The sequence below is a fragment of the Molothrus ater genome, chromosome 17 (assembly GCF_012460135.2).
Source record: "Molothrus ater isolate BHLD 08-10-18 breed brown headed cowbird chromosome 17, BPBGC_Mater_1.1, whole genome shotgun sequence".
NCBI lineage: Eukaryota > Metazoa > Chordata > Aves > Passeriformes > Icteridae > Molothrus > Molothrus ater.
Genome location: NC_050494.2, coordinates 8,530,529 through 8,547,620, shown reverse-complemented (window position 1 = coordinate 8,547,620; position 17,092 = coordinate 8,530,529). Strand labels below are relative to the sequence as shown.

Sequence of the window (17,092 nt, the reverse complement as noted above, 5' to 3'; positions counted from 1 at the left end):
AGGAAGATGTCACAAAACTCCTTTTTTGTAGTTGTTATTTGGTAATATGAAGCCATTTCATGTGTCCAACTTTTAAGGAAAGGGATACAGAAAAAAAATAATATATTTTACAACTAATATCTCCACAAAAAAATAAGAACTTTTGAACAGAATTCCAGGAAAAACTAATCATTCATGCTCTGTTTTCATCCTTATTTGTATCTTTAATCTCCATCTCCCTGTGCCAGAAGTGGAAATGATGGACAGCAGGGCAGTTCTGCACATCTGTGGTACCCCTAAGACAGATAAAAGGCTACATAACAGGACAATTTTAACTCTGATTACAGTCCTAAAATTCTGCTGAAACTTAGGCAAGGACCTTTCAGAATGACACTGCATTTTAGAATTTAACTTACTAGATAGAAGATGGAAAAATTTAAAGCCTAGGCATGTTTTCACACCCTGTTTTGCAAGAAGCAACCACATTTTCACCTATTTTTCCCACATATCTTTCTTGCAAAAGGTCTAAATAAACCAACTGAGGCTCCTACATAAATGGACTATTTGCTGAACGCTGAATTAAAGCCATCTGTGTTACTGGGACAGGTGTAACACTCAAAGCTTTACCTGTAAGACTTTTTGATATCATCTGAAGTGGCATTTTTGTCCAGCCCCAGCACGTGGTACAAGGACTCCCCAGAGGTAGAGAGCGAGCGTTGCCTCTGGTCTGCCATCTTGAGCTAACCTGAGGAGAGAACTGGCCCCTGCAAAAATATAAAGATTAAGAAATTATTAAGCCAAGGAAAAACCAGACCTCTTTAAGCAAACTGTCCTCAAAAACAGAATCTACACATCAAGATTCAGCTTTGATAAAATGTGTTTAGAAAAGGTTCTTTACATGCATGGAAGGTAAAAAGTTTTAAAATTCAGTGAAAACAGCTATGACATTGTTGGCACAACAGCAGCCACCCTGAATCCCTGCTGTATAGACTCAACTCTTTCCAAAAACCCCAAATCAAGAGCTGAGGTGCAGCTATAGCTATGTACTGCATAACACATCTCTCAAGTCACTTCATCTCCTTTCTTAGTCTTAATACTAAGATCATTTATTTGTGATAATACCTATAAAAACCAGATGGCAACAGAGAAGTTGCTGTTGAGGCTGCCTTTTTGCACCACATTAGCATAGGAGTAATTGACTTTATTTGTATTTTCTATTTCAGAAATTACATTAAAAAAACCCAAAAAACCAACCTTCCCCACAACTCCCAAATTCCAGTCTCCCATCTTATCACCAGCACCAGGTCAAACAGAATCCTTAGACAGGACAAATCCAGTGTGACCAACCCTGTGCATTCCACAAGCAAAGAGGGAATGTCTGCCCAGAGAGGAGATCCCCTCTCTCATAATTTAAAGTTATGGATCCAACATTTAACATGCATTCTATTTAAAATCAGGCTACTTGAACATGGATTAACCTCCTGCTCCAGATCCAAATGTGACAGACCCCAGAGGTGTCCCCTTGTGCCATGCCAGGTCCAGATCTGGTTCTGCCCTCTCCCACCCTGAGGAGATCAGCTTTGCTGTTCTTTAGCTGCAGAACTGCAGCCAGGATGAGCATCCAAGAAAAGACTATTGGCTATTTTTGGATTATGTCATTACAATTAGCCCACACCAGATTATGCAGCCTTTGAAAAAGATATTTAAAGCAGCAGACTTTTCTAATTTAACCCTATGTCTTATATAACAAATTAATAACCTCAGCTTTCACAAGGCTGGCTGAAAGCACCACCCTCAGCCCTCAGGCCCTGCACTGCCTGGGAGGAGCTGTGACCACACCTCTGCTCCTCCCAGCACAAGAGAACTCACACCCACACAAGGGGGACCAAGTGACAAGGACGTGGACAGACACATCACCCTGCTGTTGATTCCCTGCCTTTACATCCATTTAACACTGCTCACCAGCCCAGCTGTTTAACTGGAGTACACTGGCTCAACCAAACTCTCGTCTAATCACCTTCAAGAAGCCTCTGGCAATTCTACCCAGTTTAATTGAATGCTTCCTATAGGGTGCTATAAATGATTACTATTCATAATAATTTGTCCAAACTATAATTCTCTGGCTAAAAATTCAATCTACACCCCAAATCTGGAAGGTGAATGTGTGGGTAGGGAGAGAAAATAATTTCTTTTCAAGGACACTGTTCAGTACCAAAAGCTTTCTGTATGGGAAGAAAATTACTGAGTGCTGCAAGACACAACACAAACAACTCACTTATTGGGGCATAATCTGATTCAGGGAAAGGAAAACCATATTTCAGGAAAGAAACCCTCTGGGCCAGCCTTTCCCAAAGGCAGCTCCCAGCCCCCTCTGCCCCAGAGCTGAGGTCAAACACTGATGATCCTGACGTGTCTCTGATAATCTACCTAATCACAGCAGCCTGCTCCTGCTGCTTCCCAGGCTCCCTGCTCAGCTCCTCCTGCTCTGTGCCCATCATCACTCCCTCCCACCCTCCCAGGAAGCTCCTGCAGCTCCAGCACACCAGTCCCTGCCAGCAGCTCCCTGCCAAGGAGTGTCTGTCACTACTGCTCCTGGACAGGGACCTGACAAGTCAGGAGAGGGGGAAAAAAAAGCATCCTGATTGGAATTTTACATGTTGATTTAGCCCTTCTGGAGAAGGTACTGCTTCAAACAGGAGCTTCCAGGGCATTATGGACATTTTTGCTAAAAGCTGCAGCTCTACTTAAGCATAACAAGCTTCCTGTAACATCAATCCAGCGTGGCCTTGGTGACAGATGCTGCAGATCACAGCCATACACCATGTTCTGCTTAACAAAATCTGCACTGCTCAATTAGGGCCAATTTGTTTAATAAAAATGAATTCAGTTTGACCCAGGCAGTCAGTCTGCAGGCACAGGGATACAATTCCACACTGCTGCATCCTTAATTGCTTCCATCTGAACAGTGCTGGGGATCCACAGCTTGGTCTAATGGGATGTTAACATTTATTTCTCCAAACTGGTATGAAATGGACACATTGGCCTTGGCAGAAGAGTGGAGGACAAGGCAGGGATAGGGAATTCATCTCAGAAGCTTTTTACTTAAGGGAACAGAGGAGTATTATCACTAGGAATGCAACCTTTGGCTTTTTAAATATCAAACAGACAGTAAAGGTGCACGTTATTTAAGTTCCAATTTTCCTAAACTCAGGTAGCATTTCTGTTGTTTTCACACGTGGCTCTAATTCACAATCCTGAAAGCTGCCCTGTATTTTTAAAAACTGTTGTGTTCAGCAGCAACAAACCATCTGCTCCCTTTTCTAACCAAGCAGGGTGCCCTGAAGAGGTTTCCCTGGGAAGGCTCTGGAGAAAGGTAATCTCCTGGATTAACCAGCAGAGTGTTTAACCATCTGAGTACCACAATATCCTGCTTCAGTCAGCTCTACCACAACAGGCAACTGCATTCAGCACCACCTTGCTGAGAAGACTCAGATTAAACCTGGCAGGTTATTTATGGAAGTCAGCCTTAATGTTTCTAAGTACACCCATGGAAAATTCAACCTTAGAAACACTAATTTGCTTTTCAGCTTCCCAAAAGAAGCTGAAAACCCCATCAAGTTTCATGAAACTGGTGATACCTTAGTTTCTGCCAGGTCTGCTGACCCTTTTGGAAGTTGTATTTAACTCCTTAAAATGGCAAAGAGTTATTACAGCCAAGGGAAAAAAAATCAATAGTTCTCTGCCAGTTTAGGGAATTAAATACTCACAGAACATCCCAAGTAATGTCTGCACTAAAAAGGGTGACAGCAGATCTGGTGGCCAGAAGCAGGTAAGGAGGAATTAAACTCCATCTGATCTGCTGCAAGATGCTGCAAGAATTTCAGTGGAAGCTGGCAGTAAGGGGGATACATTTTTCCAAGAAAACATGCTGGGCTGTGTGGCAGAATGGAGGGTGGAGGTCCTGACCCTGCTCACACAGACAGCAGGTGCTTGGGACAACACTGAACCACCACTGCTGGATCTAGGAAGGGCTACCTTGAAATGAAGGGATGGAAGGCTCATTCCATGGACAACAGCCACAATATGTGGGTGTCATCAGCCCCTGGAAGCAGACTAACAGCAGCTCTTCTCATCTCCCTCCAGGGCTGAAGCACTGGGTATTTATTCCAGAACAAACCTCTGGAAACTGTAAACTCAACTACCACTTTCCCCATCTCCCCCTGAGTAAGTGACACTTACAGGCACTGCTGTCCCTTGCATTTCCTTGCTGGAGGAAAGGCTGCTCCAGGAAGGAGTTGTGGCTGTTCACCTGCACTGATCAAAACCAAAAGGGGCACAGGACCCAAACAAGGTTAGCTTTAAAGATCTCCAGCTGGAGCACAAGCTCCAGAATTCTAATTTTCTCCATGCCTGTATACTCTTCAGTTTAGGTTCCTAAAAATTAAATAAAATAATGGAACCACTCCCTGAATGGATGTGCCAACACACAGACCTGTACACAGGTAAAAACTGCATTACAGTGAACTGTCTGCACACAGTGTGGGGAATCTGGTTGGAAACAGCTGTTCCAGAAAGTGAAATCCCACTGTGAAGGAGAAAATCCACCTCCTGCTGACACAGTGAATGATACCCACTAGACACAGGATAATGGGAGGTTGTTAACCTTAATGGCTATGTTTGCAAAAGAGTTTGGTTAAAACCAGCACACAACATCCTCCCAGTCTTCCAAAATATCACCAGTAACACAGGGAACAGAGGAATCCCCAAAAGGGAAGGTAAGAACCAGAAGGAATGACAGACAGACTCAGGGAAGTGCTGGACAGGAGGAGATGCTTCTGTCCCAGCTCAGCCCAACCCTGCACATGTCTGTAACACAAACTATCAGGAATGCTGTCAAGCCCTCTACTATTACAGTTTTAAGAGCATATAAAAAGATGATTAAAGAGTCCAGTTTGGAAATGATGTTTTGCCAGCTCTTATAAAAATAATGTCTAGTTGATATTTTATTATATGACTTTAGGAAGCACTTGAGTATTTTAGGAAAGATTTGGATTCTACAAAGCATTGCTGCTAAGTGGTAAAATAAAATGTTGGTTAAAGCTAAGATTCCAGCTTTGCAAAGATTTCCAGTGCAGAAAATCAACTATACTACACCTAACTTTAGATGTTAATCTAAAACTGAATTATTCTATACCAACCAGTATTTATCAGTAGAAATCTAAATAAAAATAACAAGCCTGAAAGCACTTCAGTAAATATTGATTTGACACAGAAAGGAAAAAGCACCACTGGCCTCCACATCCTGTCCATCTGTCTCAGAGTCACTGAGAGTTGTCCTCACAATCTGGTATTTTTCAAGGGAGAAAAAAAAATTAAAGGGGAGATGAGAGAAGCATACACAAGATTGTGTTACCACAAAAATATGAGGTGTGTTTGCCTTGGCTTCCTGAAGTAGTAAGAGATTTTTGTAGGAAACTTTGTTTCCTCAGCAATATTTTGCATTTAAATGAGATACAAGAAATAAAAAAATCCAGAACTCACCTGGTGTCTATTTTGAATATTCTAAGGTAAGTGATAGCAAGCTTCACACACTGCTAAAACTGATTCTCCTAAAGACAAAACAAAAGCAAATTAGTTGTTCAACAATTCTGAAGTTGTGGATTCATTGATAAATTATCATCACATTACCGGGCAGTAAAAACACAGAAGTGTTTTATAAATATTTATACCACAAGTACCAAACAAGTCCCCACGATGTAAATATTTGTCTTTAGAATTGATAAACGGTGACAAATATTTAAAAGCACAGAATCAAGTTTGAACCAGAGCTTCAGTCTCTTCTCTCCAACTTTTATCATGAGAAAGACACACACCTACCCAGTTGCATGGAAACTCTAATAACCATTATCTGTTTAAGGCTTTGGACTTTTTCAACTTAGGCCTTTGTGAATATATGTACTGAGAACATGAGAAGCATGTTTTTCAAGTCTTGCTAATCTGTTGTGCTGTTAGAGAGAGACTGTAAAGCAGCTCAGCCAACACAGCAGAGCCCAAGCTCCAGCACTGGAGCAGAAGGCACAGCCTGCTCTGGGGAGCAGCACCAGCTCCTCCTGCCAGGACACATTTCCATCAAGAAAACCATGGTGTCATCCAATTTGGATTCCCTCATCCTGATGCAGATGAAAACCAGTCTCATTTTGGTGTACAAGGAGGGAGAGAACCTGAGATGACCCAGCAGCACACACTTGGTCTCTCAGCAGTCAAGCTCCAGATCAGCCATCCCACAGAAATACCAGAGCAAAGGGGCAAGAACAGCCCAGGAAATGCTACATAGTGCTATGGAAAAATGCAGGGAAACTCACAGCAACAGATTAAAATGCCTTTCTGATTAAGCAGGTGCAGGACACATCTAACCCACATCACCAATCACAAAGTCATTTATGCATTAGATGACTGAACAATTTAAACCTCGTGAGCGGAACTTCAGAGCAGCTTTTACCTGGCAAGTCATCACTTAATCGTCATACAAACCCTTTCAACAGCTTTCAGAGAACAGGCCCTGAATGCACTTGAGAAATAAACTCCTCATTGAATTAATAATTATGCCTTTCATGGGCTGGAAGGTTCCAGCATGGCAAACAGAGATGTTGGGAATACACCCAGGGAGCTGCTGGCATTGCTGCCCACAGCAGTTGCTTGGTGCCATCTGTAAGAAGCTGCTTGATCCAGCAAGTGGGTATGAATGAACCAAGCAACAACTCAATAATCAGCTTATTGTTAATGGATCTGTTTAGTTCCTTTGATAGGAACCAGCAAAGGACTTTTTCTGAATAAAGAAAGGCAGGGAGTTAAACTTTCCCACTCAGAGCCTGTGTAATACCAGGGGCTGGACTAACTCCCCAAGGAAAAATGTGCTATTTTGTGAGCTATAGAAGATCCCAGGTTCTCTGCCCACAGCTTTCTTTATTAAAAATAATCCACAAGAATATTATTTAAGCATTTATAGAAAGGTGCAGATTGTTAATGGTGTTGGCAACCAGAGTTATGGCTCCCTGCTCAGATGAAGACCACCTCTAATTGTGCTACTCACTCTGTTTCAGACAGCAAGCCCAGATCCAAGTATGTTGACAGTCAAACTATGTTCAATTTATGGAAATAATATGAGTAGAACAGGGGAAAACACCAAAGTCCAAATGTAATGTGGAAGCAAGTGTGCTTTGAAAAAATGAGCTATCCTGCTAAGGTCAGAACTGGGCATATAATGATGTAAATATCAGACTATGATGTGTGGATAGAGGGTTCAAATATAAGATCCTGGCCCAGGCCTCATCAAAACTCCATCAGCAGAAAAGTTAGTATTTTTTACAGCACTTGTATATAATAACCAGCCATGTAGAGACTCAAAATACACAGTCAAGTGTTGTCTTAATCTGGATGCAAGCAGCAATATTTCCTTCAGTCTCACAGCTATGCCAATACCAACTTTCATTAAGAGCAGGCAGCCTGATTTACAGCTGAAAATAACCAAACAAGACAAAAATAAATTCCCAAGGAAACTGCTTCTTGTAAAAATCAAAGTACGTGAGAAACCCATGCCAGGTACTTCTCATCCTCCCTTCCCCAGTGCATCCTCCCTGCCAGCACTGAGCCAGCCCAGCACCTCCCAGGGGGTCACTCCCTCAGTTTCTGTTGCAATTCCAATTTAGTGACTCAGGAATGTTTTGATCTCCCCATCCAATCTCATTATTCAGCAGGCCAGATCCACCGACCCAGAGCTCTACATAATACCCTGCTTGTAATTACTTGTAAATATCTCCCCTCCTTATTACATGATATTCACAATCCAAACAAAAGCAGAGAAGATGAAAGGACAGATGCTGGAAAAGGAATGGGAGTGTTCAAAATCCACATCAGTGTATGACACCCAGTTCGACAACACACTTGAGAAAGGAGGAAGTCTGGGGACAGGAATATATAACTGTTGAAGAATCAGAAAATACAGAAATGAGTATGAAAATTAGAAGAAAAAAGATTAAAGAATGACAAAGATAAAAACAAGAAAAGCTACACAAATGCAAACTGAATTCAGCAACACATCAAAACTGTGGTAAATTTTGTAACACAGAGGAAGAAATTTGCTTGGGGAGGTTGCACGCTCTCCCAACCATTTTGCTCATAGCAAAACCAGCTCTTCCAGCCTTATTTCTCCTGCAAATTTGAATCCAATTTATGTACAGTTCTATCTTCCCCATATACTGGAACCATAAATCAGCACCCTTTTCTCCTCTACCCAAGAGACAGATACTGCCTTCTCCTTGCAGAAATCAGACATGTTCTCAGCTCTACTGGACAAACAGCATATGTGTTTCTTGAGAACCCAAACCTCCTCTGAGTGATGCAGAAGAACCCTTTTTACTGAATAATTCTACTGACAGAATTGTCCTCATCCTGCTCCATATGTTGTTACCAGAAAGGGGAAATTCTCTTCAGCATACATGGCTTCATAATAAATACATCCCCATGATGTACAGGAGCTGTATCACGGTTAGCAAGTATTTAAAGAATTAAGGCTTCAATTAAGGTAAATAAAATGAAGTAAATCAATACACAAAATAGAAACTCCAGAGTCTTTATTTTCACATCCCTTCTTGCTTACATGACTTGCAAAATGAATCATTACTGGAAAAACAATGTGAAACAGCTGAAGGAAAGCACTCTGGCTAACAAGTGCCTGCAGAAGACCACTACTATTTTAAAGCACTTTTCTTTGCCCTTAGCTGTCCTGAAACAAAGGTTTTTAACCTATTAATCAGAGCACTAGCACTTTATATTCCATTAAAGCATCCAAGAGTGTATTTTGGCATTGCTTATATTTTTATATCACAGCACAAAAGCCTTTCAGCTGAATTTTGCTATTCAGTTTGTGACCTTTTGATAAAGATCATGTGAGAGATCTCATATCCATAAAAACATTCTGTTTTAACATATAAGCCCTGATGGAAAGCTGAGTACCCAAGGAATTGATGTAAATGCATATATCTCCTGAAAAAAAAGAAACTTTAGTGTCCAAATCCATCTGCCTTGGGAACAGAGGACAGGTCTCCTATACTGAAAGACTGTGACACTAAAAACTTCATTAAATTCTCTTGAGTTCTTTAAAAAAAATAGAAAAACACATCTTTTAAGTAATTGAAACCTGGAGCAATACCATTTTTCTGCTAAATTCAAGTTTGAAATTACTAACATCCACCACGGCTGACTGCAGGAGAGGTTCCACTGAAACTTGTGACAAACTTAACTACAGCGACACAGAGTTGTTTCTCTAATGAGCTTAGCAGATTAAAATGTAACAATTTAAGTCTGATTGACCAACCTGTTATAAAGACTTGTGACCTTTTACCCTACACAAGAGTAAGATTCAAACCTACCAAAGAAGGCTTTCCATAGTAGGGGAGAAAATACGAAGTAATGGATTTGCATTTTCTATCCTCTCTCCTCAATTAAAATAATTACTCTAAAAACCTGGGGGGGATGGGGTCAGTGGATTCCCTACTTAGGATTTCATTGCTCCTATTTAATCTTTCAGTAATAATGAATTATTCTTTATGACATCACAGTAGTTTCTGTGCAGACTGCAAGCATCACAAACTGCACATGGCAATAAAAAACCCCACATCTGCTTACTCAGTTAGTTAACAATCTCTGAAAAATCAACAGCTGTGTTTGCTTTGTTCATTATTACTTTTAATTTTTCCTCCCTAAAATAGTTTTTGAATCACTGTGACTACTCACTGCAAGTTCACTAGAACAAATCAGCCAACCCACAACATTCCCTGCTGTGATGAGTGATGCTGATGCCACTTTTCTGAAGAAATACCTTCAACTTCTTCATAGACATAAAGCCCTACTTCTGCCAAGTGGGTTGTATAAACTACATCAATAAAAAACCCTCATATTGTTAATGACTATATCGATATAGCCTAACCTTTAAAATATAAAAGAACTCTTGGAACAGATGGGTCTACTCACATAAAAATGAGATTCACATTATTATGTCACACCTGTAGGTAAGACAACTAAAGGCTTTTAAAAGAAGTCTATTGTCTTGTGTAAGAAAAGGTTGAGAAAATCACTCAGTTGTCAAAACATGAATCTCTTGGCAGACTGTTACAAAAAGAGAATTTAAGGAGACAACATTGATCCAAGCAGCTCCTTTTTACAGCACAGGAGGCTTTTGCCTGGTCAAAAAGAAGGAACAAAGAACAGCAAAAAAGCCAAATAAGCAGTTTGAGACACAAAAGGAACAGAAAGGAACACATCTTTCAAATTACAACTTGGTTGGCGAAGGGCAAGAAAAAGATGTATCGAAAATTAACTTGGAAGGGCAGGGAAGGTGGTTCCTCTCTGTGCTCATGGACAGCTGTAAGAGATGGAGGGGAAAAAAGTTCATTCCTATTTTCTTTTCCTACCAATTGTGAGGCAGATGAAAAGGTAAATGAGGGTTTCCCCATACACACAATTTAAATAATGTGAAAGTATGGCCTTACAAACTGCAAAACATATACAAAAATTATTTTACACCTAATTTGGTGTTAGAATTGCTTTGTCATCAAATAAACACTATAAACACTCCTGGCAGTTTCAGTCATGAGCAGCTTTTGTTAAAGACTTGGAAATGAAGACTTTATTTTAATAAGTAAAAAAAAGCGAAAAGGAAAACCAGTTTATGGCAACAACTGAAGGCAATACTCGTATCTTCACCCTGATCTAAAATGATCCACTCTGGTGCTTCCCTTTTGAGAAACTTCACCTATTTTCAGATTATTAATCTCTTCTCTTTAATGGCTCTTTCCCACCAAGCACACAAATCTTCCACTTAAAAAGTTATGAATAAAAAGGCAAAATAAGCAGAATTGAGCAGCAGAACTTATAAAGATTTTATATTTTCCAGAAACAATCACGCAGAAAGCTCAGGAACAGAAAAGCCAAAAGCCTTCATGTGATTACCAGGAACCCAACATCACTGCCTCTGTCAGAGCCTTTCTATTTCACAGGATATTAGGTTTTATTCTAAAAATTAAGCTTATTTATTTAATAATACAGGCAGAAAATAAACTTCCCCTCTCCCCCATTTACTTTTACCTCTTGTATCCAATCAGGTCCTCCAGCCCAAGGTGAAGCATAATTATTCAAGCAGCACATGTATCCACTCAGTTAAGGTCCAAAGGCTTTAATTCCCGAGATTATTTCCACTGCAAAGTTAAAAAATTAAGCATATCTAAAGATCCTCACTTCTCCTAATTGCTCAACTGGATTTCCCCAGTTTTTGTGGAGGGTGGGGAAGAGACTATTTGATTATTTCACTTCCTCACTGAAACTGAGCAATTGGTGTTGTAAAAGATATTTTAGGCTTGAAAAAACAACTATAAAAACCTAAATAAAAACAAAACCAATAAAACATCAGCAGGAGCAAGGGGTGCTCTGATTAGAAGTGGGGCACAGGGTGTAGGTAAAACCCCTCTGACCACTGGGAGGGGTGAGCAAAACCCAAACAAACCAATACCCCCAGAGATTATCTCCAGGAAATAGATATATATAGATATATATGTCATGGAAGACATTCTTCACTTCATGCCACAGATTTCTCCCCTCTGGGTGGTGTCAGGTGTTACAGAAAATAGTCTAAAAGCCACAATGAGTTTCATATCTGCCCCATTCAAATTACCAGCACGTGGACATTCAGAAGCATGAAAGGGCTTAAAACCACAGAATTCCACAATAAAATCCGAACTGACCAGCACAACTTGTATTACCCAAAACTTCTACTTGTTGTTTTGGCAGGAAAATTCAACCAAGTTCCTTTTGAAGGCTGGATGATGCCAGAGGTGATGCTTTCACTGCAAATATTTCTGTTTCTTCTCAGGTGAATTAAACCAGAGCATATGTCAAGGGGCAAACACACAGTAAATCACAGAAGAAAGCACCTTGGGGTAGAGAACACATTTATTCCCTAGTGATCCCAAATTCATCCTTATGAATACAATGCTAATGTCACAATATTCTTATATTATCCCCAGAATGATACCCAGTACAGCCCCTGCAAGTTGGAGTCAGCTCTTTCAGCTACAAATACCCTAACAAATCACAGGGCTGTATTAAAACCAGCTTTAATTTAAACTGGCATTCTCTCACAGAAGACAAACTCTTTGGTATTTTCTAACCATACAGTGTGGTTTCACCAACAAAAAGATTTATTTTATACTACTCCCCCACAAACCATAATGATATTTATTTCCCCTGTTCTCTCACTCTGCATACATTTAATCTGCAGACTGCCTGATGAAGGATGTCCTCAGTTCCACCACTCAGTCTAGCAACAGTATTTCATGGCTGCTTAAAAAGAAAAAAAAAAAGCCAGTCCATAATTTAGAAATAATAGGGCAACAAAGCATGTATCTGTCCTACTGATTTTCCCACTAACTCACTGGTGATTTAATAAGCAAAGACACAGCTTGAATTTCAGACCACAGACTTAGGTTGAAATCCTGACACGTCAGGAAAAACCATGTTCAGACTTTATTTGCAATTGAGTTTTCTAACACTGTAATTGGGCAAGAATTAGAACACATGTACATTTTATACACTAGGTTTTCAGAGAGGGGTCATATTTCAGAGGGCTTAGAACCAAAAGGCCACTTTTGGTTATACTGGGGCATAATTTAATCACTTAATCAAAGGCCATTCCCAAGGCCTTTCGGTTTCAGCACAAAGTATGGAATGATCACATTTAGTCTTTTTTCCACCTAAATAACTGGTAATAAAGTCAGAAACCCCTATGCATAGTTTTTGACTGATGTTTTTATTGCTCCCTCTGATTTTCACCAACACTGGAGCATGACAGATGTCTCTTCACTCTGCCTGTACCCCTGTTGTGATGCCATCAGTACAATGTTAAACCAGGGTCATTCCTACATGTATTCCCCAAACCAAGGGTATGTCCCTCCTGGAGATCCTTAACAGGAACAAAATTAGTTGTAAAATAGCACCTTTCCTCATTTAGGGTTATTTAAAAATAATATTTCATACATCTACACATTTAAACAGCCTCAAAACAGCAAGAGGAGTGAAAGTCATCACAGATCTTTTTTAACAGCAAGAAGGACTCCCTGGCCTTTATATGGAAAACATCAAAAAACCAAGACACAGGAAGAAATGTGGTTTTTAGATAAGCTGCAGGAAGCCAGGGTAAGGAGTTGTGCATTACAGGACAAGCACAGGAGATGCTGGGTTTTCATCATCCAGGATGTTGCACACAACGTATATTCCATGCCAGGCCCGAGAACAAAGTCATGTTGGCTGCTGGCCCTGTTATCCAAAGCACTCAGGGAAACAGTAAGGTAGGCTTGGGAAATTACCCTGTGCACCTTCCAAACACCTTCTGATTAATTCTGACTGCCTGGTTTTCCCAAATCAATTGTGAAGAGCCAATGCTGTGCCAATTTAAAAGTGCAACAAGAATGAAGCGAGCTAGTATGGAAATCAGGAACTTTGTAGGAAAAGAAGAAGTGAGACTTCATTGAGGAAAATAAATATTTTCACTAGTTAATGTCTAGATAAAAATACCTCTATGGAACATGCAATTATTTTGCTCTGTGATAAAAATGGTGTACTCCAAGCAAGAATGTTATTTCCCAGCATTACCATGAGAGCCTTCAGAAGGACTGACTGACCAGTGATTTGTCAAACCAAACACCAAAATGATAAAATAAGATTTCTAAAGAAAAGACAGGCTTCAGACCCTATTTTTCCTTCACTACTCAGAGCAGAAGAACTCCAAGACACATCTCAGAATTGTACACGTGGAGAAAGCAGGGTCCCTGTGCAACAGAGCTTGTTAGGAATCACATGGAAAATATTCCTCAAGTTCTCAAAGAACAACAATTCAGAATGGACCTGGAACTTAAATCTATTCACTGCTCTGAACAGTAACTGAATCTGGCTTTTAAATTCCATTTAAAACAGGAATATTTCTGGTTATAGCTTCCCAGAAACAGGTCACCTCAGATTTCAGTGGATTTCATGGTCCCTTCCCTCCTCCTCAAGAACAGCAGGTGAGGAGATGCCAGGGAGTGCTGGGGGGAGTGGAGGATCCAGGACCTCCAACCACTCCAAACCTCTTCCCCTCTTTGGGGACCTCTTTGTCAGATCACAGCTGTCACCAGTCTGACCTGGAACTGCATTGGGATAACTCCAGTCCCTGTGGAGTTTTAAAGACCAGATCTTTAAAAAACCAAACCCACCACTGCTTCAATTCCCTGTCCAGATGATTTCACAGGGATCCCATATGGCCTTTGTGAAAGCACAGGAACACTTATTAATTTTATTCCCCTTCCACCTGCTTTTATCACAATGTCACATGTCTCCCAAAGGCAGACTGCAGTCCAGGCTCTGAATCTTACACATCCCATTTTGTCTGCTCATTCCCTTCCTGTACTTCTAACTATCAGAAGCAAGAGCATCAGCTTCCATGACGACCTTTGAACTCCAGAGAAGAAAAATTAAGACATTACTTAAAAGATTTTTAACAATAGATTCTTAATTGCTTACCCTCAGGAAACTCCAGAAGCAACTTGAAATTACAAATATCTCATTTGGTGGGGCCTTGCCTTGGTGGAAGGAATTTCCTGCACCTGACACATTGAAGATTATGGGAGATATTACCACTAGAAACTGCCCACAACATCTGGAGTTTGGATCCCAAATTCCCCTCCTCTCTACAAGCAGCTTTAAACCTAATCATGTAAATGTCCATTTAGGGACATTCCAGTAAATGTCCCTAAATCCTCAAGACATGAGAAGTAGATATGTAAAGAAAATTCTCCGACAACTGACCCAGGCAAAGGCCTACATAAATAAAACTGCACAGCAACAGAAAAACCTGCTAAGATATAAAATAAGTAATGGCAGATGGAATGGAAAAGAATATTTTCATTTGAAGTACAGCCAAAAAATTAAAGACATAAAAGGGGAAATGCAAAGAGAAGACCTCTGTGAGTTTCTGCTTTTTGGAACTGCATAATAGGTCACTGTAATGACATCAGAGAACTCTGGGCTTCTCCTGTCCCCACTGCAAAACATGAGCAATCTGTACATTCACTTTTTCTACAGACTGCTCCTTAAAATCACAAAGGTTCAGAATTCCTGACACCGAACACAACTTTAGTAAGACCCAGATGAAACCAAGGGAGGACTGTGAAGTTCCCTGTGACCAAAGCAGAAGCAGGATGGTGTAAGTGCTCACATATATACATAAATATTCTCAGAGGGAAGAGGAAGCCCCAGTGGCAGGAGGGGAAAATGTGGGGTGCTGGTGGAGATCCCTGGTTTGTGCTTTTCTGTCACTGGTATTAGATACTGCCTGTCATTGCAACCAGATCCACTGAACTGTTTACTTGCATCATCCACTGGTCAGAAGCCATCACCACAAAAATACCAGTTAATGAATGCAGACTTATGTCACAAAACAGAAAAAAGGTTCCTTAGTGATGCTTTGGTAACAGGTAACCAAATGCTGCTGGGGTTTTTTGTTTCTTCAACCATTTGCCCAACAAAGTTTAGATGATGGCATTGAAGTATATTTAAAAATATACAAAAATATATTAAAAAAAAAAAAAACAACAAATAAAGAGCCCCAATCTTTCATTGAGAAACTCTATTCTCATTTACAAAAGCTTTGGGCAGATTATGAAAGAGGAGATGGCAGCTGCTAATTTAACTCGGGCCTAGAGGACTCATTCTGTTTGCACCCCTGTGCACCACAAAGCTTCAATTTTCTCCTTTCAATACTTGCACAAGAAGATGAGAAACTTGCACCCAGAGGAAAAAGGCAGTTAGATTTTACTGAATTTGGCCCTACAACACACTGGCACTGAAAACATTTCACCATTAATGAAAGAGGCAGAAAAAGGCTTTAAAAGGCACATTTCAGTGCAATGCAGATACAATGTAAGAGGAATTAGAAGGAGCTGCCAGGACATAAGAAATTTTAACATATGATAAAACAATCTTATTATTTAAGCAATCTTGATGCACCTTCTGGAACACAGGTCTTTCTATCAGTTTGCAAGGCCTGAAATAGGAAGCAAAGTGCCTCTGAAGGTAAAACATGCACTTTCCAACCACTGTGCTTTGTATGTTTTTATTAAGACAATATTTCAACCGAGTCTCTGAGGAAATCCTAAGATATCACAACATTCAAACTCCTTTCTTTCAAGACCAAAAGCAGCCACTGGTTAACCAACCAACATCACCACAGAGCACCAGTACTGCTTAATTCAAACTACTTCAATTATCAGAGCACCTGGAAACCAACTTCTTCAGGTGAAAAGAATCAGTGCAATCCTTCACATTGGTCCTGGGCATTGGTGATGTTCCTCATCCCTCCCTCTGGGTTCTGCCATGACCCAGCTGTCCCAAGGCCCAGGTGGGCACACCTGAGACAGGGGACAGGCCCACTGCAGGACTCTGTGCCATCTGCTGAGAAGGTGGGGGCCACCTCACAGAACTCCAGTGACTGCCAAGCTGCACATTCCTGCTCCTGGAAAACATCCTTCTCCTCAGGCCAGTGGAGAGCAACAGAAGATCCTCATCTTCCCAGGCAGAGGCAAAGCCAAACAAAGAAGACTTGCACAGCTCGAGAGCAAACTGTGAGGGAAATCAATGTAGTAAAACTACCTTAAATGAATCCCTGTTTGTGGTTTGACAGGAGAGCAGTGAAGTTGCCAGCAGATGCCAGTTTGCATGCTCTGGGGAGGTACTGGAGTGCTCAGTCTGGGCATAAGCTCTGCAGAAAAGTTCTGGCAACCCATTTCCAGACATACTGAAAAATATTTTGATCTGGTTATTAACATTAACAATACTTACAAAAAGATTACAAACTGGAAAGCTGATAAAAGAGGGAAATGTGGCAAATATCAGAGGCAGTTACAGCACTGTTGTTCTAAGTCAAGTTATTCAGTGGATAGACAGGATTGGCTGAAGGCCCTTCCAGCCTTCAGTTGTGCCTGCTTTCCCAGGCAGGATATTCTGGCAATGGAGTTCATAAATTCAAAAG

The 17,092-nt window shown here is 40.6% G+C and overlaps 1 protein-coding gene across 2 annotated transcripts in view; it reads right to left on the bottom strand.

The window, feature by feature from the left end:
• Nucleotides 1–17,092, bottom strand: part of DNAJC5 (DnaJ heat shock protein family (Hsp40) member C5) — a 30,823-nt gene that overhangs the window by 10,576 nt on the left and 3,155 nt on the right. The window contains exons 1-3 of one of the 2 annotated variants that reach the window (XM_036395452.1): nucleotides 11,122–11,231; nucleotides 5,521–5,588; nucleotides 607–743 (exon numbers count right to left, since the gene is read on the bottom strand). In XM_036395452.1, coding sequence (XP_036251345.1) covers nucleotides 607–713 — 107 coding nt within the window. In that variant the 5' untranslated portion in view covers nucleotides 714–743; nucleotides 5,521–5,588; nucleotides 11,122–11,231. Of the gene's footprint in view, nucleotides 1–606; nucleotides 744–5,520; nucleotides 5,589–11,121; nucleotides 11,232–17,092 lie in introns of those variants that run through there. The other variant, XM_036395451.2, reaches the window with a different exon arrangement.